The 27961-nt window shown below is 43.8% G+C and overlaps 1 protein-coding gene across 2 annotated transcripts; it reads left to right on the forward strand.

Annotated features, from left to right (window-relative positions):
• The first annotated feature begins 548 nt into the window (after positions 1 to 548).
• Positions 549 to 27961, forward strand: LOC147632134 (ankyrin repeat domain-containing protein 2A-like). 2 transcript variants are annotated; one of them, XM_086808762.1, is made up of 9 exons: positions 681 to 818; positions 1536 to 1730; positions 1882 to 2042; positions 25182 to 25388; positions 25538 to 25686; positions 26063 to 26237; positions 26508 to 26600; positions 26842 to 26981; positions 27640 to 27961. In XM_086808762.1, exons 3-9 carry the CDS (start codon positions 2025 to 2027, stop codon positions 27737 to 27739), a joined length of 882 nt encoding a protein of 293 aa, XP_086664888.1. In that variant the 5' UTR covers positions 681 to 818; positions 1536 to 1730; positions 1882 to 2024; the 3' UTR covers positions 27740 to 27961. The 2 variants fall into 2 exon arrangements, with proteins under 2 accessions (XP_086664887.1, XP_086664888.1); XM_086808761.1 differs by lacking the exon at positions 1536 to 1730 and having other exon boundaries at positions 549 to 818.

Consider the following 27961-nt stretch of genomic DNA (forward strand, 5'->3'; position numbering starts at 1 on the left):
TCTAATACTCTGGCTGGCCATAAACATGATTATTTCGAACATTTGGGTGACCCTCTCCCATAAACATCTGCAAATGCGGCATGCGCCTTACATATATGGTAGAATTGAAGGTTACAAGAAAAGTGAAATCAGTGTCTTTGTTGCAATACTCCAGAGTCAAATGAACCAAGTTTATGTTTTTGTGGAAACCTGTGGAAGTACCCATAGATTAATGATGTTCCATGTGGATGTCATCCGAGAGGTGTGACACACGAAGAGGATCACTCGAGACCTTGATCCATATCGATCAGCACGATTGGCGTGAGCGTGAGGGACAAGAAGAGGCTTCGATGTTTATTGGCCAAGTAGTGCTTGGCGACTTGGATACGATCGTCAGTTGTACGTGGCCCTTGATGTCGATACGTGGAGTGTTTGTGCTTTTGGAGTGGTGATGACTAGCAGAAGCGACTCCTTTGGATTGGTATATGGGTGCTTGACTTGGATGTGAGACTTGTGAGGGCTCCTCTAGTCAGCACGGTGGTCTAGGTCAAGCACACCAAAAAAGGCTTGACAATCCGCTGGGCATAGTCATTATTTTCTAGCGCCCTGTGTAAAGGTCCTTGTCCATGTGCATGTGAAACGGGTCCTCATGAGGGAGTGATTACAGCTCATTTACATCCAGGCGTGTTGTGGTGTAAAGAGAACCCCATCCACAAACAAAAAAGACAGCTGCTTAGATCGCTTGGAGCTAGCAAGGCTTTGCGCCGAAGGGTTTCTCTCGTTGCAGCGCCTCAGAAAGCAAGGGTTTCACTCTGCCGCTATGGCTTCTGCACCTTCAGGTCAGTTCAAATCACCTCAAGCTGCTATGATTAGGTTTTGCTTTTACAAAACCAGACCGGTTAATCGGTTAGGGTTTTATTTGATCCAAGAATGTTTGGTTTCATCTGAGCCATCCGTCAAGGCTTCATTTGAGCAGAAACGTGTCTCTTAGGGTTTCATCTGAGTAGAAACCTATCTGTTTACCTATCGGCTAGGGTTTCTTCTGAGAAGAAGCACGCTTGTTTTGCTTTTATTTAAGCGGAAACGTACCTGTTAGGGTGTTTTCTGAGCTGAAATACACCTGTTACGGTTTCATTTTAGCAGAAGGGATTGCAACTTAGCTGAAAATTTTATGATAGGGTTTCATCATCGCTGCCAGGGTCTCGTCAGATTCAAGAAGCCAGCACTTAGGAGATCAGGAGATCCAAGAGTTAAGAAGGGAACATGCTAGCTAGGTTTTCAGCCGATTGAAAATACAGGGATTGAGTGGATCCACAACTTGATTGTCCGTTTAGTTTCTCTCTGGATTAGGGTTTTGTCAGCAGAGTCGCACATTAGCTTCTGCTCTAAAGGATTTTACCGTGGCCTCTTCTTTATAACTTTTAGTACATTCAAACCTTAGCTTGCCAGCGGTGGAAGCTGATGATTGCAGTTCAAGTGTTTCTAATCGCAGCACCTAGCTTAGGGTATTTATTCCACGATCTTCTTATTAATATCTCTGCCAAATAATCTGACAGATAAATAGTGTACATATCAATGGGATCAAACACGTCATTTATCCTTGGGGATTATCAGGCTGGTTACACAGTTGCTGTGGACATGGTCGTCGAATGCATGTTTACTGTCTGTCACCCTCGTCCTGGCAATTGAGGCTCTTCCAGAGCCATATCTGCTGCCAGTGAGATATTAATGCCGTAATTTATAGTCGCATGGTATGTTTTACTGATTTATGCATAGATTATGAAGTAAGATAGGATCCAGTTTTTTCAAGCATGCAGTACATTTACTTTGTCAAATCTCTTTGTGTAAAATATTCAGGTAAGCAACACGATCTTGGTAATGAAAATAGTCAAATTTGTGCAGATATTAAGGAAAATGGAGCAAGCGACAAAGGTGCTGAGGCTTCAAGCACTAAGCTAGTTGGAGAGCAAGAAGGTTCGGCAGGTGAAAAGACAGCTTCTTCTAAGGAGGAAGTCAAGTTTCAAAATCCGTTTGATTTTTCAGCCATGTCAGGCCTCTTGAATGTATGTACTCTTGAACTGTGCATTTTTCAATTTCATAGGTGTTTCTCTCGTTTGTACTACAAAGTAGAAAATTAGAGTTTAGATAATTTTATATGAGCATTATAAATAATGCCGGATGGATATATTGTAAGGGAGAAAAAAAGAAAATAGCCACATTTTATCTGTAGAATTGTTTCAGCTAGTGGTTCAGGAGGCTGCCAACTTATTTTGGTGTGACTAGACATGTACAAGCCAACTACATGAAGTGGTGCAAGGGGAAAAGCAGGTTGTCAAGTTCATAACAAACAGCTTTATAAAATTGTCGTGGTTGCAATTTGCCATCAAGACCTAACCAACTTTTATATGTATGGATCTTGTGATATAGTTGACAAGGTGTTCGTTCTCCAGCTAGCTGTTTGGTTAAATTTGTTTCTTCATGCTTTTCCTTAAGCTGGTTGTAGTCTCCCGCAATTAGGGTTAACAGATCTGATGTTGTTAGACGCCCTCTAAGAGAGGTATCCTTTGATCTTTGTATACGATCTTTCCCTTCTTTGCTACCTTCCAAATCCATTGAGATCTAGATGGTTTTCAAGAGATATACCATGCCTTTTTGCGAGCCTTTTGATCCTAGAGGATAAAAGCCATAGCAAACACAGTAGTAGGAAACTGTCAGGGCAGGGCCTTGCAACGTGGAAATGCTGTTTCCTAGGCAAGGCATATTGGAAACGATGAGTAAATGGCTGAAATGGCTAAGGTCTATTGGTCTCAATTTCATTGTAGTGCCAAGTGGGCTCACCACCTCTATCTGTGAGAAAAGGGCCAGGTCACTAGAGCCTCAAGAAGGCTTCTTGACGCTTCCGCGTATGGTCAAGTCCACCCTGCAACTTTGCGCGTTGGCCCTCGGACGGTATGAATGATGTTGAGAGTCGAGACAAGTGCTCCTAATGGACTCCGCAGGAGTGGGTGCCTTCGATGAGTTAGCTCTATGGAGCTCTTTGGATGTGCCTGACTGTAATGCTGTTACAAATTTATCATCTTTGGCACAAACTGTCACGACCCTGTGTTTTTCTCTGGACAAGATGCAGGTGTGCACGGGGACATGGTGGACAGTGTGAATGGCATCAGGTTGGAGTCAAAAAGGGAGCCCATGTGTGGACAACCCCAAGTGTGAAGGGGGGCAAAGAAATTTTAGCTTAAAAGGTTTAAAAACCTTTAAAATCATTTTTAAAGCCCTTCATTAAAGAAAGACGTGGCTCTTATGCTATTTGGGGGCCACGTGTGCTTTTTGGGGAAGAGGAGGGCTGTCAGGTAAAAGAGGCGCCTACCCCTAGATGAGGCGCATGTGCTTTTTGGGGTGGCTGCGTAGAACTGGACTGTATGCTGGCTGCGCACAGGGGATTGCTTGCAGGTCTGTACGACTGTACGGACAGCTGTACGGACAGGACAGAAAACAGGCGCATACAGGCTGCTGTGCGTGGGGAGTTTTCTGAAAAAGAGGCGCATACAGGCAGGGGCTGCAGGGCTGCGTTTCTTGCAGGCGGCTGCAAGACAGCAGGTGCACAGAGCTGGGCGTGCTCTCTCTCTCTTTTCCTTGCCAACAGGTGGGCTGGATTTCAGGCGCAGCATACAGGAGGCTGGACTGTTTGTTGCTTGGGCAGTTTTCAGGGCACCTTTTGATAGGAGAAAAAGCGCATGGCTGCAGGCGCTTTTCTATCTTTTTCTTGGTGCAAAAGCGGAGGATTGGACTGAACAGGGAGCTGGTTTTCCATGAACATAGACATCATGTCGATGGCGTTCAACTGATGGAACTTTCAGCTTCTCTTTGCTTTGGATTCAGGACTGTTTTGGGACAGTTTACGGGCTGTTTTTGTGTGGCTGCAAATTCAGCTATGTGTGCTTGGGTTTTTGGCTACAGGCACAGGTCTTTTGGTTATGTTTCTTGGCATGGGAGTGATGCAAGCTCGCATGGCCGCGTGCTCATGGAGCAGATTGTTTTCTTCCTGCTAGAAAGGAACAGTGGGACCTACAGTATGGGAATCTCTATGTTGCCAGATGTTTCATGAGGGAACAGGTAACTAGATGTATGGGAAACAGAACAGAAGTTTCAAAGGGAAACAGGCCTAAGGGTTTCATGTGGAAACAGGTCGTAGGTTTTCTCGAGGAAACATGTTTTTGGGTTTCTCCAGGAGATAGGTCACATGCAGGCAAAGGGTACAGGAATGGACACATGTTTGGTACAGCCTTGCTACTGACAAGACAGGGGACAGGGAATTCATGACAGAGATGGATAGTACCCTTGGATGGTAGAGAGGGTTTGTACAGGTGTGTCGACTGTATGTTATGCTGTGCTGTGATACTCTTCTGAGAGACAGTTTGGGAGTCTGTGTTGTGATACAGGAGCACTGGATGTGTCAGGGTGTGATGCTGTTCATAGTGTGAGAGGCTATGTAGTATGGATGGTTGTGGCAGCCTTGATCATGGGAGAAAGCTTCTGTATGCAGACTCAATGTGAGAGAGTCTTTCGATGTGAACAATGGCTGGACTCATTTGTGGATGCCGAGTGGACAAGAAGCCAGATGCAGGTTCTTTGCAGGCTTCAGGAGTTCTATTGGGACGGCTGAGTTCCCAGCCTTATATTGTAATCAAAGCTCTTATAATCAAATAAAGAAATACCGCAAGGGGCGCCATTGCGATTTGGGGCCAATCGGTGTCTGTGTACTTTTTGCAGGAGCACTCTAGCTCCCCCTGTTTGTTTTCCTTTTCTAGGTCCTCAATGGTGTTGAAGTGTTTTATGTGCGAGTGTTTGTTTCACCGCCCTTTGTTTTCTGAAGGCCGGTTTACAAGGTTCCGTTGCCGGGACACATCGTCGACTTTCTCAAGGAGGCGAGTCCGTGGTTGCTTTGGTTGGGACAATCGCCAACTTTCCTAAGGGGGCGAGCTCGTGGTTGTCTCATGAGAGTCACATCAAAAGCTTCAACATGAGGAAAGTGAAAAAGAAGTGCAGGACACAGTGCAGGATTTTGTGTCTTTGCCTATATTAGGTGAAGAGCAAGATCTGAAGATGAAGTTCAGGAGAAAAGACACCAAGGACAAGAAGTAGTCGGCCAGGAACAAGAAGTAGTTGAAGTGTTATGGTGCAGGAGATGCGTTGAAGGCTATGGCTTTCGACAGTTTGTCACTGGTGGTATCTTCATGGAGGCTTCTTGGGTTCGGAAGACAGTTTCTTTCTATGTTTAGCAGTGGTGATCTACTATGCTTCATCGAGGACTTGTGCTTATCACTTGGGTGGAGTGCAAGCAGGTTTTGGGTGCCTGAGGATGTATCAGATGAGGCTCAGATGGAAGCAGAGGAACTTGACGAGGTTCTTATTCCTGAGCATATACTGGCACATAAGGAAAGAAAGGTACAGGGTAAGGTTTCCCGTCGCTATCCTGTGAAGTTCAAGAGCTATTCACTGATGGATACGAAGTGGATGGAGGAGGTTCACTAATGGATGCGAAGTGGATGGAGGAGGGTGACTTAGCAGATTCACCTCAGGAGTTGCAGCTTTATCTTGATGCCTATGAGTTGGAGTCGACTCTTGTTACGGCTCATTCAGGTTCAGCAGAGCATAGGTCTGGAGCATTGCCTGATGCTCAAGAGGGGGGTAGCACCTCTGCTCCCTTGTTATAGACAGGCTCAGTTGTTATCTAGGAGTCGCTTGGTGACATCTTTGTATTCACCCGAAGGTACTGAGGCTGACAGTACATCTGCTTATGGGACTTCTATGATATTGTGTACTAGTCACAGGAGATGGTGGTTGAGTATGGTTCACAGTCGCGCACACCATGAACTCTAGCTGCAACTATGGATAACTCTATGGAGGACATAAGTCTTGCGAGCAGTCCTAGAGTTGGTTTGGTTCATGGAAATATGGATCGAACTCTATTTGTGCATGTATGCATACACTTTTTGAGGTAGAGGTATTTTTGTATTCTGGTGCCATTGAATCCTGGTACCATTGAGAATACATTGGGAAATACTCTGCATTGTGTCATGTGCTGCATGTATGTTGGTATGATACATCAAGTGCTTTATTATGTTCATGGATGCACCACTGGATGTGACTCCTGGGGGATGACCATGACACATATGTGGGAAAGTACTTACTGGATGTAGTGTTTGGATGCATTGAGTGCTTGCATATGCTCATGTTTTACCTTCAGTCGTGCATCCTTTTGGATGCCCATGGGCGTAAGGCTTGCGAGCAGCCCTTAGACTGTTACTTTGGAGTAGGTAGAGCATTTTGAGGAGCATATTGTTTGCGAATGCATATGTGTGACATGCATATGTGTGCCATATTTAGAATGATGCATGGTTTTTATTTTGGCTAACACAGTTAACGTGTTTCCATTTGGTTTTAGACTTTTGCTGTAGGTTCTGAAGGAACAAGCAAGAGGACAGTGTGGCTTATTGTGCAGGATGATTGTTCTATCATCCAGATGCATTGGAAGGCCATTGTTTTTGCCATATGGGGTATCTTTGCTCATGAGATGCTTTACTGTGCCATTGAGTGCAATCGAGGACGCTTGCCATTTTTCAAGAGGGGGGTATGTCACGACCCTGTGTTTTTCTCTGGACAAGATGCAGGTGTGCACGGGGACATGGTGGACAGTGTGAATGGCATCAGGTTGGAGTCAAAAAGGGAGCCCATGTGTGGACAACCCCAAGTGTGAAGGGGGGCAAAGAAATTTTAGCTTAAAAGGTTTAAAAACCTTTAAAATCATTTTTAAAGCCCTTCATTAAAGAAAGACGTGGCCCTTATGCTATTTGGGGGCCACGTGTGCTTTTTGGGGAAGAGGAGGGCTGTCAGGTAAAAGAGGCGCCTACCCCTAGATGAGGCGCATGTGCTTTTTGGGGTGGCTGCGTAGAACTGGACTGTATGCTGGCTGCGCACAGGGGATTGCTTGCAGGTCCGTACGACTGTACGGACAGCTGTACGGACAGGACAGAAAACAGGCGCATACAGGCTGCTGTGCGTGGGGAGTTTTCTGAAAAAGAGGCGCATACAGGCAGGGGCTGCAGGGCTGCGTTTCTTGCAGGCGGCTGCAAGACAGCAGGCGCACAGAGCTGGGCGTGCTCTCTCTCTCTTTTCCTTGCCAACAGGTGGGCTGGATTTCAGGCGCAGCATACAGGAGGCTGGACTGTTTGTTGCTTGGGCAGTTTTCAGGGCACCTTTTGATAGGAGAAAAAGCGCATGGCTGCAGGCGCTTTTCTATCTTTTTCTTGGTGCAAAAGCGGAGGATTGGACTGAACAGGGAGCTGGTTTTCCATGAACATAGACATCATGTCGATGGCGTTCAACTGATGGAACTTTCAGCTTCTCTTTGCTTTGGATTCAGGACTGTTTTGGGACAGTTTACGGGCTGTTTTTGTGTGGCTGCAAATTCAGCTATGTGTGCTTGGGTTTTTGGCTACAGGCACAGGTCTTTTGGTTATGTTTCTTGGCATGGGAGTGATGCAAGCTCGCATGGCCGCGTGCTCATGGAGCAGATTGTTTTCTTCCTGCTAGAAAGGAACAGTGGGACCTACAGTATGGGAATCTCTATGTTGCCAGATGTTTCATGAGGGAACAGGTAACTAGATGTATGGGAAACAGAACAGAAGTTTCAAAGGGAAACAGGCCTAAGGGTTTCATGTGGAAACAGGTCGTAGGTTTTCTCGAGGAAACATGTTTTTGGGTTTCTCCAGGAGATAGGTCACATGCAGGCAAAGGGTACAGGAATGGACACATGTTTGGTACAGCCTTGCTACTGACAAGACAGGGGACAGGGAATCCATGACAGAGATGGATAGTACACCCTTGGATGGTAGAGAGGGTTTGTACAGGTGTGTCGACTGTATGTTATGCTGTGCTGTGATACTCTTCTGAGAGACAGTTTGGGAGTCTGTGTTGTGATACAGGAGCACTGGATGTGTCAGGGTGTGATGCTGTTCATAGTGTGAGAGGCTATGGATGGTTGTGGCAGCCTTGATCATGGGAGAAAGCTTCTGTATGCAGACTCAATGTGAGAGAGTCTTTCGATGTGAACAATGGCTGGACTCATTTGTGGATGCCGAGTGGACAAGAAGCCAGATGCAGGTTCTTTGCAGGCTTCAGGAGTTCTATTGGGACGGCTGAGTTCCCAGCCTTATATTGTAATCAAAGCTCTTATAATCAATTAAAGAAATACCGCAAGGGGCGCCACTGCGATTTGGGGCCAATCGGTGTCCGTGTACTTTTTGCAGGAGCACTCTAGCTTCCCCTGTTTGTTTTCCTTTTCTAGGTCCTCAATGGTGTTGAAGTGTTTTATGTGCGAGTGTTTGTTTCACCGCCCTTTGTTTTCTGAAGGCCGGTTTACACAAACCCAAAGTCTAGTGATCAGTAGATAGGGCTGGGACTGGTACTGACGAAATGCGAAGGTGAGAGATGTGAAGGGCTAGCCCCGCACCTTCCTCCTCATAAGCTATGACAACCTTAGCCTCAGTGGCCCAAGCAACAGTGCCCCATGAAATGATACGGGTAGAGGTCTATCCATTGTGAAAATGCGGAGAATCTGTTGCCAAACTTGCTGAGCCTTCGGGCAATCCCAAAGACAATGTCGTTGGGACTCTTGAAGGTGGCCACACTTCGGACAAGCTCTTGGTCTATACTGGCGCCGCCAATGGCCAACCACGTGCCAACCGCCAAACTCTTGTGTGCAAGTGACCACAAAAAGAGGGTGATCTTTGGAGGTCAAAAACTGCCCTAGAGCCTCTTTCAAAAAATTGAGTAAAAAAATGATGAGAAGCTCTGAGACTGCCAGTGTCTTGTTGTTGTCAGGGTGCCCTCAACCTCGGGCATATTTGAATTCTACGGCCTAGCCGTGCAGTCTATGCAAAGAACGGGGTACCTAGAGTCTCCTCCCTGTTTACAGGATCCATAGTCACATGGGAGCGTTCATAATAGCAATGAAACGCGTTTTAAACGTTCATTGAAAGTACTAAATGTTTTGGTTTTTTTGAAACGAGTTTTTTATCAGGTGTTTTTTTAAAAGATTAAATAAAATTTTTAAACATGTTTTAGGCTTAAGTTTCAAGTACGCAAATTGCAATGTCTTGCTTTTATCTACAATTTTGTAAGTCCGTAAGTTCAAGTTGACATGCTTTTTGTTGAAAGTCTTATAAAGTTTTGTATAACTTGTTGAAGGTTTCCTGTTTTTTGGTACTACACCTCCCTTCTTAGTTATGAAACCTTTTTTATACTTTTGGGCCTGGCAATGAAACGTTTTGAAACGCGTTTCAAAAACCTTTTTCATGAAACTCTTGGCTACTATGCATGGGACGCGAAATGGGGATAAGAAACAGGGATGGAAAAGATTGAGAATTGCCATTCCCTGTGACTATAGAGTGACATGGGACATGAGTGGGAACGAGAAGATGCTGCCATCCTAACATTCCCGAGTCTAAAAATGCTCATTCCCTGTGACTATGGCAGGATCATCAAGTCCACCTCCCAGGTTTCATTGGAGGCGCATGAGAGGCTAGCACTCCAAGATCCATACATGCTAGTCTCTCCTTGACCACCTTGGCCAGGGGGACACGCGGGGGGGGGGGGGGGGGGGGGGGGGGGGGTCAATCTGTGACTGCTCCCTACAGGAGGTCTACAGATCGGAAGACAATATACACATATCTAGAACACTTATCTTAATTGAAAGCTAATAATGGAAACAACATCAGCAACATAAATACTAGAAATACCAAAAATACACATGACACTAGCATTGGGGTCGAAAAGGGTCCGCCCCTCTCTCAATACATTTTGTATTTCTTGGAGTATTTATATGTACAAGTGTCACGGGTCTGATAGGCCAGATTTCTCCACCAGGGAGTGAATACAACTCAAACAAAATTGGTCCAAGTTGATGAAGATGTGTTGGTTGGAGAAGTCTCAAATCACAGGCTCATTCCCACCTTCACTGGGTGCACACCTGCCTTTCACTGGTCTTTCGGGACTGTGCACCAACAGGCACGCCCGTACTAACACAGGCCAAGGGGTACAGTGCGGAGTGAACATGGCCTGGCTTCCCAATAAGCTTTGCTCCCAAATTCCCTAGTGTGTCTAACCTTCACTGGCTCTCAGAGGCTCTGAGGGCGCGGTTAGCACCACCACACACGGAAAAATACTAACCACATTTGGAAGAACTTCTTGAGCATGGTCAGCATATACATGCTTCGTTCCTACTTTGCAGTTCACGCGGGTAGCAAGCACAGTCTGGTTTTCAGTACACATGTGAGTGAGTTCCCAGCAGGTACAGTCCATGTGGGAGCAGGCGATGGAGAAAAATGCAGCAATTCAGTCCTTGAAGAGGTAGGCGATGGAGAGAATGAGGAAGAATAGCATGCGATGAGAAGAGAAGTGCAGCCAGCGTCTCCACGTGTGAATAATTACCATAATAATTCATGCAAGAGTTTATCCAATGGTTTTCAAAAGGGTACACAATATTAAAAGGATATTTAAAATGCTCATGGGCACCCTAATGTGATAATGTCCGGTTCCTAATTTAAATGTGTGAACACATCGGCTGATAAATATTAAAGTTGGCCATAACTTATAAATTTTACATTTTAAAAAGGAGAAAATGGTAATACTTACCACCTGTTTCCGTCAAGTGTACTGGCACGGCATAATAGGCAGACACGCAAACCAGTCATGCAAAAATAAATTTATGCATGCAGGCATAAATGCATGTGCACATGTAATGGATGAAATCTCCCTTTCATGAAACTTGTACAAGGAGTTCCTGTCAGGCACAAAACTGGTGCGATAGAAATATAAAAAAGATGTCCTGGTCTTTCTATGGAGTGATAGTCCCATAGGTAAGACGCTAGCCTGGCCATACACGGGTGGCACCAACAGGCTCCCGTCCATACAGCACGAAGCAGGTCACGGGTGGCACGAAATTGGTTCCCGTTCATGTGACACCAAAAGATTGGCCCTTTCACATGGGACACTGGCCTGGTCCCATGTGAACATGGCACAAATCTGGCCACTCTATGGAGTGACAGTCCCATAGAAGTGACTCCAAAAATGGAGATGGACCAATTGGTGATATCCCCCGGGCTTCTAAACAGTTGTCCTCAATTGAAAAGCCTCAAGATATGCAGCTGAGGGTAGTCAGCAAAATAATCCTCGTCTACCCACTTTGCATCAGTTGGCAAATAATTTTTAAATTTCACAAGGTATCTCCTGGAAAGCTTCCCATGTGGTAACTTTCTTTCCTTGTGAAATACAAGCTGCTTTGGTTGAAGGATATCCTCAAGCTCATCAACTTCTGGCGGATCTTTTGTGACAGGCTCCTTTGGATCTGGCCCCACATACTTCCGCAAAAGACTCACATGAAAGGCATTGTGAATCTTTCAATGGCTGGGTAAAGCAAGCCTGAAGGACACTTCATTGATCTTGTCAACCACTTTGAAGGGTCCATAATATCTAGTAGAAAGCTTTGGATATGATCCCTCTCGTCCTGGCCTCTTTCGAAGCCTAGCTTTCTCAAATTCCAGCAATACCCAATCACCTTCCTTGACTCATATGTCCCTTCTATGCTCGTTAGCAATCCTGTTATGCTTGTCTTGTGACCTTGCAATGGCTGTCCGCACTTGAGCAAAGGCTACATCCAAGTCACGCACATACTCATCAGCTGCAAAAATCTCATCCTTAGTACGAAGGATGGGTGGCAAGACCACTTTGCCATAAATAATCTCAAACGGGGCCTTTCGCGTGGAGGCATGAACTGTGTTGTTGTAGGTAAACTCTACAAGTGGAAGATACTTCTCCCACGCAGTCCTTTGATCTGCCACATAACACGTCAACAAATCCAACACGGCTGAATTTTCAGCTTCTCTTTGGCCATCCGTTTGGGGATGATAAGTTGATAAAAACTCAAGTTTAGTGTCCATGTTATCAAATAAAGCCCTCCAAAAGAGGCTCGTAATCTTGGGATCTCTATTCCCAATGATGGACTTTGGCATACCATGATGCTTGAATATGAGCAAGAAAAAGCTTCACCATATTATCAACTTTAATGGTTTTCTTGACAGGCAAGAAGTGAGCTTGCTTGCTAAACCTGTCCACAAGGGTCCAAATAGCATCATTTCCATGTTGGGATCTAGGCAAATCCATAATGAAGTCCATAGTAATGCTTCTCCATGGTTACGAGGCAATAGGCAATGGTTGAAGCAAACTTGGAGGCTTTTGCCTATCAAATTTCACCTTTTGGCAAGTAATACATGTGCATACATATGCCTCAATGTCTTTATGCATGCTTGGCCAAAAGAAATATCTCTCAATCATGCATGTAGTAGGCATGATACCTCTATGACCAGCATAAGGTGGAGCGTGACATTCCTCCATAACCTTTGGATGCATATCCTTCACCACACATAAGCAGTTATCCTTCATAGGATAACCCTCTTTGATCACATAAGAGGCTTGTGAGTGACCAGCCATCAAATCAGTCCATATATTGCAAAAATCAGCATCCAAATGATACAAATCTCGCATGGCAGATAAGTCTCTATGATAGGCCATTGAAACTGAAGCCACATAAGGCCTCTTGGACAATGCATTTGCCACTACATTCTTCTTTCCCGGAGTATGTACAATATGAAAATGAAACATGGAAAGAAAGTTTGCCATTCTCATCTGCTTCTCCGAAAGCTTTGTTTGAGATAGAAAATATCTCAAGCTTTGATGATCTGTCTTGACTACAAATTCAGCCCCAAGAAGATAATGTTTCTATATCTTTAAGGCATGAATTACAACCAAGAGCACTTTCTCATAGATATCCATATGAAGGTCGGCATCATGCAATTGACGGTCCTCATACGCAACTGCATGACCTTCTTGATTTAGGACAGTCTCTATACAATTTCCACATGCATCACATTCCACCTTGAATGGCTTTTGCAAGTCGGGAACAATCAAGACGGGTCCACATATGATAGCATTCTTGAGTTGCAAAAAGGCATCTTGTTCCTTTGAGGTCCATTTAAAAATGGCTTTCTTCTTTGTGAGATCATGTAAAGGCATGGCAATCATAGCAAAATGCCTTATGAAGCTCTTGTAATATGAATATAATCCCAGAAAGCTACGTACCTCATGTACATTTTGCAACTCTAGCCAATTCCGAATGGTTTCAATCTTGGCAAGATCCATTCTTACACCATCCTTGGATACAATTTGGCCCAAACAGTGTATCTCTGAAAGAAAGAACTCACTCTTCTTGGCATTAATGAAGAGTTTATTCCGCAACTCTTCAAATATTGTAGCTAAATGAGTCCTATGCTCTTGCTCATTCTTGGAGAAAACCAAGATGTCATCAAAGAATACACCTGTGAATTTTCGATGGGGTCAGAATATCCTATCGATCATACGATTGAATGTGGTTGGGGCATTGGCGAGACCAAACGGCATCACCAAAAACTCATACAATCCAAAAGCTATCCTGAATGCAGTTTTGTGGACATCCTCTGGCACCACTCGTATCTGCTGATAACCACTCTTCAAATCAATACGGTTGAAACAAGCCGAGTCATCAAGCTTATCCAAAATGTCATCAATGCGCGGGATTGGAAATCTGTTCTTGATAGTGAGCTTATTTAGAGCTCTATAATCCACACACATGCGGAATGATCCATCTTTCTTTTGTACAAGAAGTACGGGAGAACAAAAAGGTGAGGAGCTTGGTTGAACCAAACCTTTCTCCAAAAGCTCATTAACCTGCTTCATAATCTCTTCTTGTTGTGCTGCACTCACACGTTATGCGGGTTTGTTAGGTGGAGAACCACCTGGCATAAGATCTATGCGATGATCCTCGGGCCTTTGAGGAGGTAGTTCACCTGGCAGTGCATCAGCAAAACAATCTTTGTATGCATGAAGAAAATTCAGCCTATCCTAAGTTAAAACATCCACGTTTTCATGACTTGGTTCAATGTTATCACACGAACAAAAACCAAATATGCTGAAAGTTTTTTCATTGCTTTATTAATCTGGATGTGAGATACAACTGGAATAGAATCTCCTTCCTTGTCAGCATCAATAACATGCATGCAGCCTTTATGCATCAAGGAAATTATGTTTGTCTTGTACTCTTTGCGGGGCTCAAGCCTCTGATGCCATGGCTTGCCAAGCAATACATCACATCCATTTAGTGGTGCAACCAAGAAATGCTCATGATCAAGATAACCCTGAATATGTATGCGCAACATCCCAATAAGTGGGGTAACTTGCACCTCTTTACCAACAAAGGCAGCTTTTGCTTCAATTTGAGACTCTATGTCTTCAACCTCAATACCTAAGGCGGCTGCCATCTGGGTAGAGATGAAATTATCTGTTGCACAATCATCAAACATAAATAGAGCGAGCTGATCCTTGATTTGATCCCATGCTTTGCATACCATTCTCTCTTTACCATCATGCTTCGTGTTTTCCTGCACATCGAGAATTGCATGTACATTTGCCTTGGGTTGCTTGTTCTCATGCTTTTGTTTGTGGTTGGGGCATTGCCTAAACATATGCTCTTTACTGCCACAAGAAAAGCATTTCTTCTCCTTTGCATATTGCTCCCTTTGCTCGAGAGTCGAGCCAGATCTGTTCTTCTTTGGTCCATTATCCTTGGATGAGGTATTTTAAGCTTTACCTCTCTTCTGGACTTCTCGAAAGCTCTTTTTCTTCTCGAAAGCTCTTTTTAGGTGGCTGTCCACCTTTTTGCAGGTTTGGGATAGCCTTCTCTTTGTCTTTGGAACCACCTTGATCTTGCTTGATTTTGAGCACCAATTGCTCCGTAGCAAGAGCATATGCTATAAGCTGGTGTAAAGTGAGTTGTTTCGGGTGCAATTCGATGCCCGAACGGTAGGTTGGTTGCAACCTGGAACGAAACTTTCTTTTCTTCTCATCTTCGGAAAGTTGCATGAAAGGAGTAACCTCGAGCAAAACTTTCCAAAATTTGCACTCTCTCATTATCGTTTTGATCAAGTCTATCCCACTTTTGGGGAAGTGTATGCTCTGCATTTAGAGGCAAAAATTGGGCATAAAATTTGTCCTTGAACTCTTTCCAAGTGCATATGGGGTCTTTGGTGGTCTTTTCAGTGATCCACCAATGGACAGCTGTCCCCTTCAAAAACATGCTTGCATGACGGATCTTGGACTTCTCAGTGAAGTGCTCTTCACTAAATGCAATATCAAATTGAGCCACAAAAGCAAGCACCTTAGAGGCATCAAACTCCCCATGGTAGGCATCAAACTTCATTGACTTGTCCCTTGCCTTGAACTCCTTGAGCTTTTTGGCATGAGGCTCAAGTTCTTGGCTCTTTCTCTTGCCCTTGTCCAACGAGGCAGCTCTCTCTGCATGAGCTTCATGGGCAATCTTAGGTGTTTCACTAAGCAAAGTGACATGTGTCTTTGGTTCTTGTTGTTGGTGTTGGACTGACACACTCACACACACAAAAACCTGCACATTAGGGTTAGGTGCAGGAAGAAGAAGCTCACACAGAAATATGAGAGAGAGAGAGAGTCAAAAGTGTGGTAGCTACAAAATGCAAGTCAACCCTTGCATGTGTGTCACATCCATATAATATAGAAGTACAAAATATTATATGTAGAGTGTCCTTTCACACTTGATATCCAAGGGAAAAAACCCATGGAAAAAAGTGCCCTTGGTTAAGTCCTGTTCACGCATAGCACTACCATAAGTGAGCATATGTCTACAAATCCCCCCTGTAGTGAAAGTGTGAATTTGTACAAGGTAGCAGATCACTCTCTGTATGAGAGTAAGTCCAAAGCTTTGCGGAAAGCTTCAAACTTTTCTGGAGGTAAAGCCTTTGTGAATAGATCTGCAACATTATCCTGTGTAGGGCAGTAAGATAAACTGATCTCCCTTGCACGTAACTTCTCTCTGACATAGTGATAATGAATCTCAATGTGCTTGGTACGTGTGTGAAATACGGGATTTCGTGCCACAGCCATAGCACTCTGGCTATCAGTGAGAATGGTGGTGGGTGTCTGTTGACACTCATGAAGATCAGCCAATAATCTCCTCAACCATACACAATCTATTGTAGCTATGAAGACTGCCCTGTACTCAGCCTCACAAGTAGATGTCGCAATAGTGGGTTGCTTTTTGCTCAACCAAGATATGCATGAACTGCCAAGAAAAAAACAATTCCCATTGGTGGATTGCTTGGTATCATAATCACCAGCCCAATGTGAATCAGTGTATGCATAAAGCTGCAAGCTGTCCCCCCTGGGATAGAACAAACCAAAATCCAGGGTACCCTGAAGATAACGAAAAATGCGTTTGACTGCTTGCCAATGCTTTGTGCTTGGGTTGTGCATGAATTTGCTCAACAAAGAAACCTCAAAAAATATGTCCGGCCTCGTGTTACACAAGTAAATGAGGCATCCCATTGCTTGGTTGTAAATGTCGGCCTCAAAAGGCTCTTCAATATTATGCATAGTAAGCCGTACACCTGGTTCTACCGGAGTAGAAATGGGCTTACATTCAGCAGGTGAAACCTTTTTAGCAAACTTTTTATGTACTTAGTTTGTTGGATAACAATGCCATCATCTGGATGCATAAACTCTATGTTGAGATAGAAGTGTAAAGGCCCTAAATCTAACATATCAAATTCATCTTTCAATTTAGCTTTGAAATCTGAAATTTGTGCTTTGCTAGTACCTGTAATGAGCATGTCATCTACATACAAGGTGACACTGAGAATATTGGCACTGGTTTTCTTCACATACAATGTGCTTTTTGTTGGTCTATTCACATACCCTTGGCTGGTTAGATGAGCATGTATTTTATCATACCAAGCTCTTGGAGCTTGCTTTAACCCATACAATGCTTTGTGTAACCTGCATACTTTATGTTCCTCACTAGGAACTACAAAACCAATGGGCTGATTTACATATACTTCCTCCTGTAAATCCCCATTTAAGAATGCAGTTTTGATGTCCAAATCACTGGAATTGGTAGAACCAGACAAGTACTCACCCACCCATAATTGAATGCCTTTCTTAACTTTTGCTTTAGAATACAGATACGCACACACTCCTCTTTAAACTTTTGCTTTAGAATACAGATACGCACACACTCCTCTTTAAACTTTAACTTATAAAATAATCCATTAACAAACAATTATTGGTTATAGATATCATAACTCAAAATTTCCATCCTTCCTTGTTTCTCAACAAAAACAATATCACTCTAGATTCTCCGTTGAGACCAGCTGGTCAGCAAACGAGATCCAGTAAAAGATTGCACTTTCCATCCTTTATGTGCAGCGAATGCAATCACTGATCTTATTGTAGTTATTCTTGAAGTAGGAGCAAAAGTCTTCTCATAATCTATTCCCTTTTTTTGGGAGTAGCCTTTAGCTACAAGTCTTGCTTTGTACCTGTCAATAGTACCATCAGACTTCCTTTTGACTTTGTACACCCACTTTGTTCCAATGACATGCTTGCCTTTCGGCAATTCCACAAGATCCCAAGTATTCATGATAGAAGAGATTTCATCTTGCATAGCCTGCACCCAATGCTCATTCTCATGAGCTTCTTCATAAGAAGAAGGCTCTTTTGAATCAAAGAGACCACCCATGGCTAATGCAGACTCCCCATGGTGCATATTCAATGCATGGCTGGAACTAGCCCTTGTTCTACTTGTGAGTGGAGCTGCAAGTTTGCTTTCTTGCAAAGTTTTTAGCAACCATCTTGGCACCGATTTGGCTGTATCTATGGCTGTTTGCTCTTCCCTGACAAGATCTTCTACTTCTTCCATAGAAGGGGGCTAAATGGCTGGTTGTTCCACATGTTCTACATGAGGATTTTCTTGTGTAGGGACTGGCTGATTTGAATCCCCCCTAATTGCAATGGGTAATAGTCCATCAAACATGTCTTGGATGCTTGTATCATTACTTTTATACAAGCTGTACATGGGTTGTACCGAATTTTCAACAAATACCACATCTCTACTGACAAAAATCCTGCGTGTTGTTGGATTATAAAGACGGTATCCTTTACTCTCATTGTTGTAGCCCACAAAAATGCATTTTATTGCTTTATCATCTAGCTTCGTTCGGAGTTGTTCTGGCACATGTGCATACGCCAAACACCCAAATGTACACATATAATCCACTGTTGGCTTTCGGCTATACCAAGCCTCAAATGGTGTTATGGTTTTCAAAGCTTTTGTTCGACACTCGTTCAACACGAGCATGCCATAGCTCTGCATCACGCATAGTGGGCAGCCACTGTTTTTGCAATCATAATTACGCCTGTCATAGTTATCCAGCTTATACAAGCCTTTGTATTGTGTTCTAGAAGTGACTATTTCATAACCCTTTGATGGGTCTTTTACCAAACACTTCCCATCTTCAAATTCAACCTTTAAACTTTGGTCGTTTATGGCTGAGACGGAGAGCAGATTTTTCTTTATCCCTGGAACATACAACACATTTTTCATACATATATTGGCACCATTGGCTGCAATAAGTATGACATTGCCAATTTCCTTTACTGGATATGTGGTATGATTTGCACGTGATACAGCGCAGCCATTTGAAGCATAAACCAAGTGCTGAAATACATCTTTGCATGAAGTGATGTGGCTTGAAGCACCACTATCAAAATACCATGATATATCTTGTCTGTCAAATGCAATGTCCAACATATCATTGTCTGAAGCACTTGGTGTGTCACTAGTGCATGTGACCAAAAAAGTGTACTCTTCCTGAATTACATTAGCTGATTGCTGTGCTTTGTCATCAGAAGAGTCTGCTACTGCATCGCTTGCTTCTTTCCTTCTCTCTTTTGCAATCCGCTTTCTACATTCACTGATGTAGTGTCCATGCTTATGGCAGTAGTGACATTTGCGATTCTTTTTGGGCTTGTTTGCATCCCCTTTGTCAGACTTTTCACCACCAGAAGAGGGCTGTCCATGACCAGCCTTGCTAGATTGTTGTCCCCCATGCCTAAAGCTCTTTGCTTTACCCTTATCCTTGGTTGTAAATGCCTTGTCTCCACCACGGTTGCTCGATAAGTTTGCTCTTGTTTGCTCTTCCCGCAAGAGTAAACCCACTAGCTCTTCAAAAGTGACGGGATCACCACCTCCTCTCATAGAGAGGTTGAGAGAGGTGTGAAAGCCCAAGTAGGAAGGTGGTAAAGAATGAAGAGTGTTGGTGACCAGCTGTCTGGCTGGGATAACCTCATCAATGTTGAGCAATTGTTCCTGCAAATCTTTCACTTTGGTGAGATGATCTGCCATGGAGTCATCCTCATCCATAGAAAGAAGATCCAATTTCCTCTTCAAGTAGGCAACTCTTGTCTCGTTGCGTACCTGATACATTGCTTCCAATGTGTCCCATGCAAGCTTCGATGTCTTGCAAGAACGAATGTGCGGAATAGCAGTCCTTTTCACTGAAAGGGCTATCAATGAGCATCCCTAGAGTCCCATCTCTTCTGCTCTTGTGTGGGAGCAGGTTCTACCTCAGGAGCTCTTTGAGCACCTCCCCTTTGAGGCATGGTTAGCTGTATGATAAGTGGGCGTGTGTCATCACCACAAAATGCAAGTCGAGCCTTGCATGTGTTCATATCCATGTAATATAGAAGTACACTTGTGGCCCCACTGCATGTGACCTCGTTGAAAGATGCCTTGTCTCGCCACAAGACAACTCAATAGGCAAGGTCTTTTGGCTTGCATGCCGACCACTGTCCCCATGATATACATACTTAGAATCCATATGGCCTTCAGCATGCATGAATCTGTTCCTCCTATGCCGTGAGGAGTGGATGCATGGCGAGAAGTGACCGATACTTCTTCTTTACAAATATGATCTCAACCTTTGAGAGGTTGGGTCTCCATGCTTCAAACGGGGTGGATTCTTGAACATAAGCTGTCCATCCTCTCCCTCTTTTAGGTCACCCTTTCGAATAAGATAAGAGAGTGCCAACTCCCTTGGCTTCTTGCCCACTTCTCGAGCCATAGACTCAAAAGTCATGTCCACCATAGCATCAGCTTTCTTGGTTTCTATGACACTTTGTACATGGGGGTCTTCATGCAATAATTTCAGCTCTTGCTCTTTTGCCTGCAAGAGCCTCTTCATGTGCTCCAACTCAGCTCTCAATGCATTGGGCTCTTCCTCATGCATGGGCTCTTTACCACGTGATGGCTATCCTATCAATGCACTGTCATAGACTCTCTCCAGAGGCTTATGCCTTCCATGCAATGCATCGAAATCTCGTGAGGCACTTGATTGGTCCCTCGAATTCGGCACTTCCAATGGGTTGCCTTGGCTCTCCGTTGAGTCGAGTGTTCGTACTTGCTTCTGATCTCAAAACTTTGTGTCTCCTCTCGAGGAAGAGAGACGATCGGAATCTGATACCAATGTGACCGCTCCCTACAGGAGGCCTACAGATCGGAAGACAATATACACATATTTAGAACACTTATCTTAACTGAAAGTTAACAATGGAGACAACATCAGCAACATAAATACTGGAAATACCAAAAATACACATGACACCAGCACTGGGGCCGAAAAGGGCCGATCCCCCTCTCAATACATTTTGTATTTCTTGGAGTATTTATATGTACAAGTGTCACGGGCTTGATAGGCCAGATTTCTCCATCAGGGAGTGAATACAACTCAAACAAAATTGGTTTAAGTTGATGAAGATGTGTTGGTTGGAAAAGTCTCAAATCATAGGCTCATTCCCACCTTCACTAGGTGCACACTTGCCTTTCATTGGTCTTTTGGGACCGTGCACCAACAGGCACGCCCGTACTAACACAAGCCAAGGGGCACACCGCGGAGTGAAGATGGCCTGGTTCTCCCCAATAAGCTTTGCTCCCAAATTCCCTGGTGTGTCTAACCTTCACTGGTTTTTAGAGGCTCTGAGGGTACGGTTAGCACCACCACCACAGGGAAAAATACTAACCACACCAAGAACCAACTTCCTGAGCATGGTCAGCATATACATGCTTTGTTCCTACTGTGTACAAAACTTCAAGGTTTCTTTGAATTTAAATTAACAAATTTCAGATTTACACAAATGAGAAAACATGAGGGCACCTGGTACAAGTACAATTTGGTACAGCATGTACTATTCAGCAAGTACAGTCCAGATTCAGTCGATACAATCTAGATTCAATACACGTGTGAAACTCAGCAGTAGGTACAATCAGATTTCAGAAGTACAGTTCAGATTCAGCACACGTGTGGAATTTAGCAGTAGGTATAGGTAGATACATTCCATCAAGTATAGGAAGGTACAATCCAACAGGTACAGGTAGGTACAGTCCACGTAGGTAGCAAGTACAGTCTGGTTTTCAGCACACGTGTGAGTTCTCAGTAGGTACAGTCCATGTGAGAGCAGGAGGTGGAGAAAAATGCAGCAATTCAGCCCTTGAAGAGATAGGCGATGGAGAGAATGAGGGAGAATAGCAGGTGATGAGAAGAGAAGTGCAACCAGCTTCTCCACGTGAATAATTACTATAATAACTCATGTAAGAGTTTATCCAAACGTTTTCAAAAGGGTACACAATATTAAAAGGGTATTTGAAATGCTCATGGGCACCCTAATGTGATAATGTCCAGTCCCTAATTTAAATGTGTGTGAACACATGGGCTTATAAATATTAAAGTTGGCCATAACTTATAAATTTTACATTTTAAAAAGGGCCTGTTGGTCAGTATTTCTAGACCTCTTTAGACCCGAGTTACAAATGTGGTTTTGTTTTACTGAAATAACCTTACATTTGTTAAAAAATTAGCAGTCCAATCTCACATTTCTCATCTTCTTGTAAAAAAGGAAGATCCAACCAAGCTTTAATTGGAAAACATATTAGTATTACAAGGGCAAAATGTGTTGCATATTACTTGATAATCTACTCTTCCGTATCATGTATGGCATCTTCGTGATGTCGACTCAGCATTCACACATGCATAGATTACACATGAGGAAAGCAACAAGTGGCAAATTCACCTCCCAATAGTAGGCTCACTCCATCAAGCCAACCTGAGCTTAAGAGATAGATGCGTGCACCACCTTAGAATGAGGCCTACAAATCACAAGACCACCTCGTAGTCAGACCACCACCGTGTGTACCAAGGAACGGGAACGGGGGAACGTTTTGACCTTGGAAACGGGAACGTTTCGGGGGAACGGGGGAATGCCATGCCATATATTCACTTTTGATTAAAAAAAAAGAACCAAAGTACATTGAAATTATAGATGTACAAAACATCATATACTGAGAAAACTCCAAAATGGACAGGTGAATCAATAATACATGATAAATCAAAACTACATAGTACAATGATCAATCATGGGAATAACAGGTCTCCATATGTGGGATAGCCAGAATCCGCATCAACTGCATCTCCCTTTGCTCTAGGACTACCAACTGAGTCATCATTGCTAAACGCAAGTTTGCATTATCATTCGCCTTTGCTATGCCAAGGCGATTCCTCTTCTTTGACTCTATGTGACCAAATGAGCTCCTTTAGTACCACTTCATAGACATATCCGGTACCACATCATCGATCTGCTGCTGCTGTTGCTGCCGGCGCCTGCCCTACATCATTACATCTTCTTCGTTGACAGCATATCTGCAGCGTTTTCCTTCAGCTGCATACCTCGGGACAGCCGCCCGCTTTCTGCTACATATCATCAGCGTTTCATATCAGTTCATGGGACAGCAGCCCTTTCTGCTACACAGAGCACATCAGCGTTTTTATCTTCAGTTCATGGGACAGCAGCCCACTCTCTGCTACACAGTACAACACCTCAGCGTTTTATCATCAGAACACCACTTGGGAGAGCAGCCCACTGTTTGCTACAGTTTATCATCGTTTTTCTTCTACAATTTACCACACAAGACGGCAGCCCTCGGTGCGCCTCTCCATCCCTTAGGTATTGCAGCACCCTTGTCACTAGAGCTTGCACCACTACACCACTCGGGATGGTAGCCCTGTCTGCTCCTCATCACCTCTCAGGCATTGCAGCACCCTTGTCACCAGAGCTTGCACCACTCGGGACGGTAGCCCTCTTTGCTCTTCATCACCATTCAAGTACTGCAACATCCTTGTCACCAAAGTCTGCATCATCAACACTTCAGCTTCTGCTGCCCACTACCACCTCGGAGTGCCTTTGCATCCATCGATGCGAGCCTTCGACATTGACCACTTCACGGAGTGCCTTTGCCTCACATCGACGCGAGCCTTCGTCACCGACCGTGCTTCAGCTCCGATATTCACTTTGCTTCTGCACTGGTCTACTACTCAGAGTCACCTCACATCAGAGGGCACTTGTACATATGTTCACTCACCATTATATATAGACTCACTCACCTATTTCATGCTGTGTTGTTTTTCTTTAATCTCTCGTACATCTGGTCCTTTCGTCCTTTTGCCCTCACACTAGCCCCTTGGCTAAGAATGCAAATGGCCAACCGCTGATAAAGCTGCAACTCCGGGGTGTCAGTTGAGAAAGTTGCACAATGCGGAAGCAAAACATAGGAGAGAGGGAGGCCACAAGTCTACACGTGAAGAAGAGGACCACCAACTGCTGTCCAGGGCTTTGCTCCAAATGCCATAGGACCGACAGCCCCCTCTCAAGTGAAGGCAAGGCTGAAGCACACATGAAGAAACAACTCCACTGCTGCCCAGGGCTGAAAACGCAGCCCACACACCAACAACAACAATGGATATGGAGAAGATAGCATAGGAGAGAAAGAGTTGCTGCCACCACAAAAACGCAGCCACCAAAGCTGAAGCACAGCACCCTAGAAAACAACGCAGCCACCAATGTGAAAAAAGCAGCCTTTATGATGAATACGCAGCCGCTAAGTGGTGAGGAAAATGCAGCTGCTTGGAAAATTGCACAAAACGCAGCCTTTTGTTGCATATGTAGCAAAAAACGCAAGCCTTCTTTTGCTCCCCAAAAAAACGTTTAACTTCTTGTAGTAAGGAAACTCACCACCGCCGCCTTGAAGTGCTGGTCACCTAAGAGATTGATACCATGATAAAGTTGCACAATGCGGAAGCAAAACATAGGAGAGGGGGAGAGCAAAGCTAGAGAGAGACATCAGACAATGAACATCATGTTATGTAGCAAGAGGCTTTTACAATGGCGATACCAGCCAGCAGATGGTGTAGAACATGCGCCTGTGAATAGGTTAGATGGATGAACAAGTGAATATGGGAGGGCCCTTTTTATGGTGATGCAAGAGAGCTGGCCGACTGCCCACGACCAAGAGATAAATGGATAAAACCTCATAAATAGGCAATACCCCAAACACACTGAGATGCACAATTTTTAACATCAGCTCCATAATCCTCCCACCATAAAGCTGATCCAACTACAAACCTGTCTGTCAAGGCAGCTGCATATGAAAATAGGCCCATTTTGTTCCTGTAGAAGTCCAACTCAGTTTTGATGGTTCTCCTGTGAGTCTGATTTGGCACCAATGTCTTCTCCCACCCCCTGGCCACCTCTCCATGAGTCTACTGCCCCTTGCCCTAAAACTCTGGATCCAATACAAATGCTGCTGCTTGCAAATGTGAGTGGTAACTATCCCACCATGACTGTCCATTGATGACAAGTAGGGACTCTTAGCTAGAGTGGGTTAACTCAAGACCTTGTGCTCTAGTTATAAGTCCTTCATGGTTTTAATTTGTTTTAGTCGAGCACTTAGGAATGGCCATTTTTAATGGAATGTTCGCTTTACTGGCATTAGTAAGTGCGGTGGGAAACCAACTGTAACTCAAATTGTCCTCACGATATGTATAAACATCCCAACTGTTATGGCTTTCGTCAGCTCTTCCTTTTAGATGCTTGTGATTGTGAAAAACTTATGCTAATATCTAACCATCTCTTTTTAAATATTAGTTTAGATCTTGAGATGTCATAAGCTTGAGATGCTATAATAAAAATTCACCAAGACACAAGCAGTTTCATTGATTTTCTTTGAAAGCTGCTAGTGAGGTCTATGCACTATGTTGTGAAGAAGCTTTATTGATGTGACACAGGCCTTGGGTATTAATATGATGCATTAACATTCTGTTATTGATAGGAGTCAATTATCACTGCTTTTGGTGTAGGATCCAAGCATTAAGGAGCTTGCCGAACAAATAGCGAAGGATCCTGCTTTTAATAACATGGCTGAACAGCTGCAACGCAGTGTGCAAAGTGCTGGAGATGGTATTCCCCAACTAGACACTCAACAATACTTCAATGCCATGCAACAGGTTATGCAGAATCCTCAGTTTATGACCATGGCTGAGAAACTTGGCGGTGCACTCATGCAGGCGAGAATACTGCCTTGGCTCCTTTGTACATTATTAGGTTCTCTTCAATGTACTCTTTTGTGCACGGGATTTAGCTGGCATTAGCTGTTATTGCTTTTTGACGTTGGGTGCATAGGAATGAATGTGTGATTGGCTTACTTGTTTCTCAGGATCCTGGAATGGCTGGTATGTTAGAAAACCTAACAAACCCTGCACGGAAAGAGCATTTAGAATCCAAAATGGCTGAGGTTCGAAGCGATCCAACCTTGAAGCCCATTTTGGAGGAGATCGAAACAGGAGGACCTTCAGCCATGATGAAGTAAGAACTGGCTTTGCTGTGGAAGTTGTAGAGAAATGGAGTGTTTTGATGAAAGTATATTTTTGGTGAGGCGCCTTAATGCCTATCCTGCCATTGCTTTCCCTCTTGCCTTCAGCATTTTAAGGTCATTGCTTTTACTTTTGTTTTCTCTAATTTACCGTGTAGTAGCTGTGGCTGGCTGCTGAATAATACCTCCATGCTAGATGTTTGAATATATCTACTGCCGTGACTTTGTTGCCATTGGCTGGGGTCTGCCCTTGTGAGTCTGTCTTCTTCATGCCTTCAGTGAGCAACTAGGTGCATTGGTAGGTAGAAGTATCTTGACTAGTTCAATTATAGAGGTCCTAGCATTTATCTTATGGTTTGTTTTGTGCAGGTACTGGAATGATCCAGAGGTGTTAAGTAAGCTCAGTGATGTCATGGGGTTTGCACTTCCAGGAGGAATGCCGTTTGCAGATGAAGCTGCAGATGCAGGCGAAGGAGAGGAAGAGGTTGCGGAAGAAGACGAGGAATTGACTGTGCATCACACAGCAAGTGTTGGGGATGTGGAGGTCTCTCTCCGATCACTTCCATTTTGTTTGGCTCTCTTCAAGCGATTGTTTCTGCTGGCATGAATAACTTACACAATGGAGATGCTTGGACTTCTTTAGTATATGCGGGTTCCTTTGTTTTGAATGTGATGCTTTGCCTTTCTTATTTGCCACTGCATTTGAAGAGTCTCTTACATCCGGTGACATGAAGAGGAGGGTTTGAGTAAGACAATGTTTATCTTCGTCACATATGGTTCTTAATCTACCCTCAATGAATGTCTGATGTTGCAGGCGTTGAAGGCCCTTCTTGCAGATGGAGCTGAAAAAGATGAAAAGGACTCTGAAGGGCGGACTGCTTTACATTTTGCTTGTGGTTATGGAGAGGTGAGTTTACGTGAAACTTTTTAAAGGCATCTTTTTTTGACAAAAATTAAATATTAAATGCATCAACACCCATGCGGGCCGTCTTTTAGGGGAAGTTGGGGTATGCAGCTATAATTAAAATTCTATACAATTTTGAGATTATTGTCATGTGATGTAAGGTTTCTGTTTTGTGTGGGGTAATAGCTATAAACATTTTGCAGGAATGCTTTAAGCATTAACATGGAGTTGTTTTTCCTTGCAGGTCAAGTGCGCTGAGGTGCTCTTGGAGGCTGGAGTAGCTGTAGATGCTGTGGATAAGAACAACAACACGGCTCTTCATTATGCAGCTGGATATGGAAGACAGGAGTGCGTTGAGCTCCTATTAAAAAATGGAGCGGCTGTGTAAGTATTCTTCTCCTTTTGTTGATTATTTTAGTAGTTTGTGGAGGTTCGGTTCTCATTTCCAAGCTAAAGGATTTTGTTCAGTGCATATTATAATCATTTCTTCAGGTGTAGCTTCACAAGTTTCCTTGTTACATGGTTTACGGGGAATGAGGTGAGAGAACAATTTTGTATAGATGATGAGCATGAGGGTAAGGTTATCGTCCTTATGGGTCACATGTTTCAGCCATCAGTTCAAGCACCTTTAGCCCTCCATGTAATTTCATTGGAGCCTCTCATTCCTCCTCACATCAAAACATCATGGCTCTCGATGCCCCTCCACATGGGGATGATCCTTGCTGTCCATGCCTCCTTGCAGTAAATCATTGTGGCTGTGGGCCCTTTATCTTCATTGGCACTGCTCCTTGCTCCTTGCTCGAATTTATTGGGACCCTTCACGTTTTCTCCCATCAATGTATTATGGCCCTCTTTGCCATCCTTCCAAGAATTCTAGATATTGTCATAGTAAGCGCCTGCCTCGAGATATTTAGGGGATTAGATCTTTGATATTTTTCTGTTTAACATCTAGTAGAAAAAGGTGGGCTTGTTCATTTAGTATGTTTCCCTTGTTTAGGAGAACAAGAAAAATCACAAAGGCTATGTGTTCTTTTGGTCACAGGACCCTCCAAAATCTGGATGGTAAAACTCCGATTGATGTAGCAAAGCTCAACGACCAAACAGAGGTTTTGAAGCTACTTGAGAAAGATGCGTTCTTGTGAACCAGTTGGTTACTGTTGCTTTATATGTTTGCAACCCTTCTTTTATTGCAATATTTTAGTGTTAAGCAGTGTGTACAGACTTCAGAGGCACCAAAGGACTGACAGAAACAATCCGATTGTTGGTAATTCTTCTTCAAACAAATTGAAGTGATTCTGTTGTCAAAGCAATATGGTTGTATCATCTTGCCTTAATATTAGCTAAAAGATGTTTGAAGTTTCGGA

The sequence above is a fragment of the Cibotium barometz genome, chromosome 14 (assembly GCF_041138505.1).
Source record: "Cibotium barometz isolate CiBa-2024 chromosome 14, ASM4113850v1, whole genome shotgun sequence".
Classification (NCBI taxonomy): Eukaryota; Viridiplantae; Streptophyta; class Polypodiopsida; order Cyatheales; family Cibotiaceae; genus Cibotium; species Cibotium barometz.

What these genes read in the sequence shown, in the direction of transcription:
- LOC147632134 (XM_086808761.1), top strand. An exon ending in CCATGTCAGGCCTCTTGAAT is followed by an intron (nt 2,043 to 25,181) that starts GTATGTACTCTT and finishes CTTTTGGTGTAG; the next exon opens with GATCCAAGCATTAAGGAGCT. An exon ending in CAAGTGTTGGGGATGTGGAG is followed by an intron (nt 26,238 to 26,507) that starts GTCTCTCTCCGA and finishes CTGATGTTGCAG; the next exon opens with GCGTTGAAGGCCCTTCTTGC.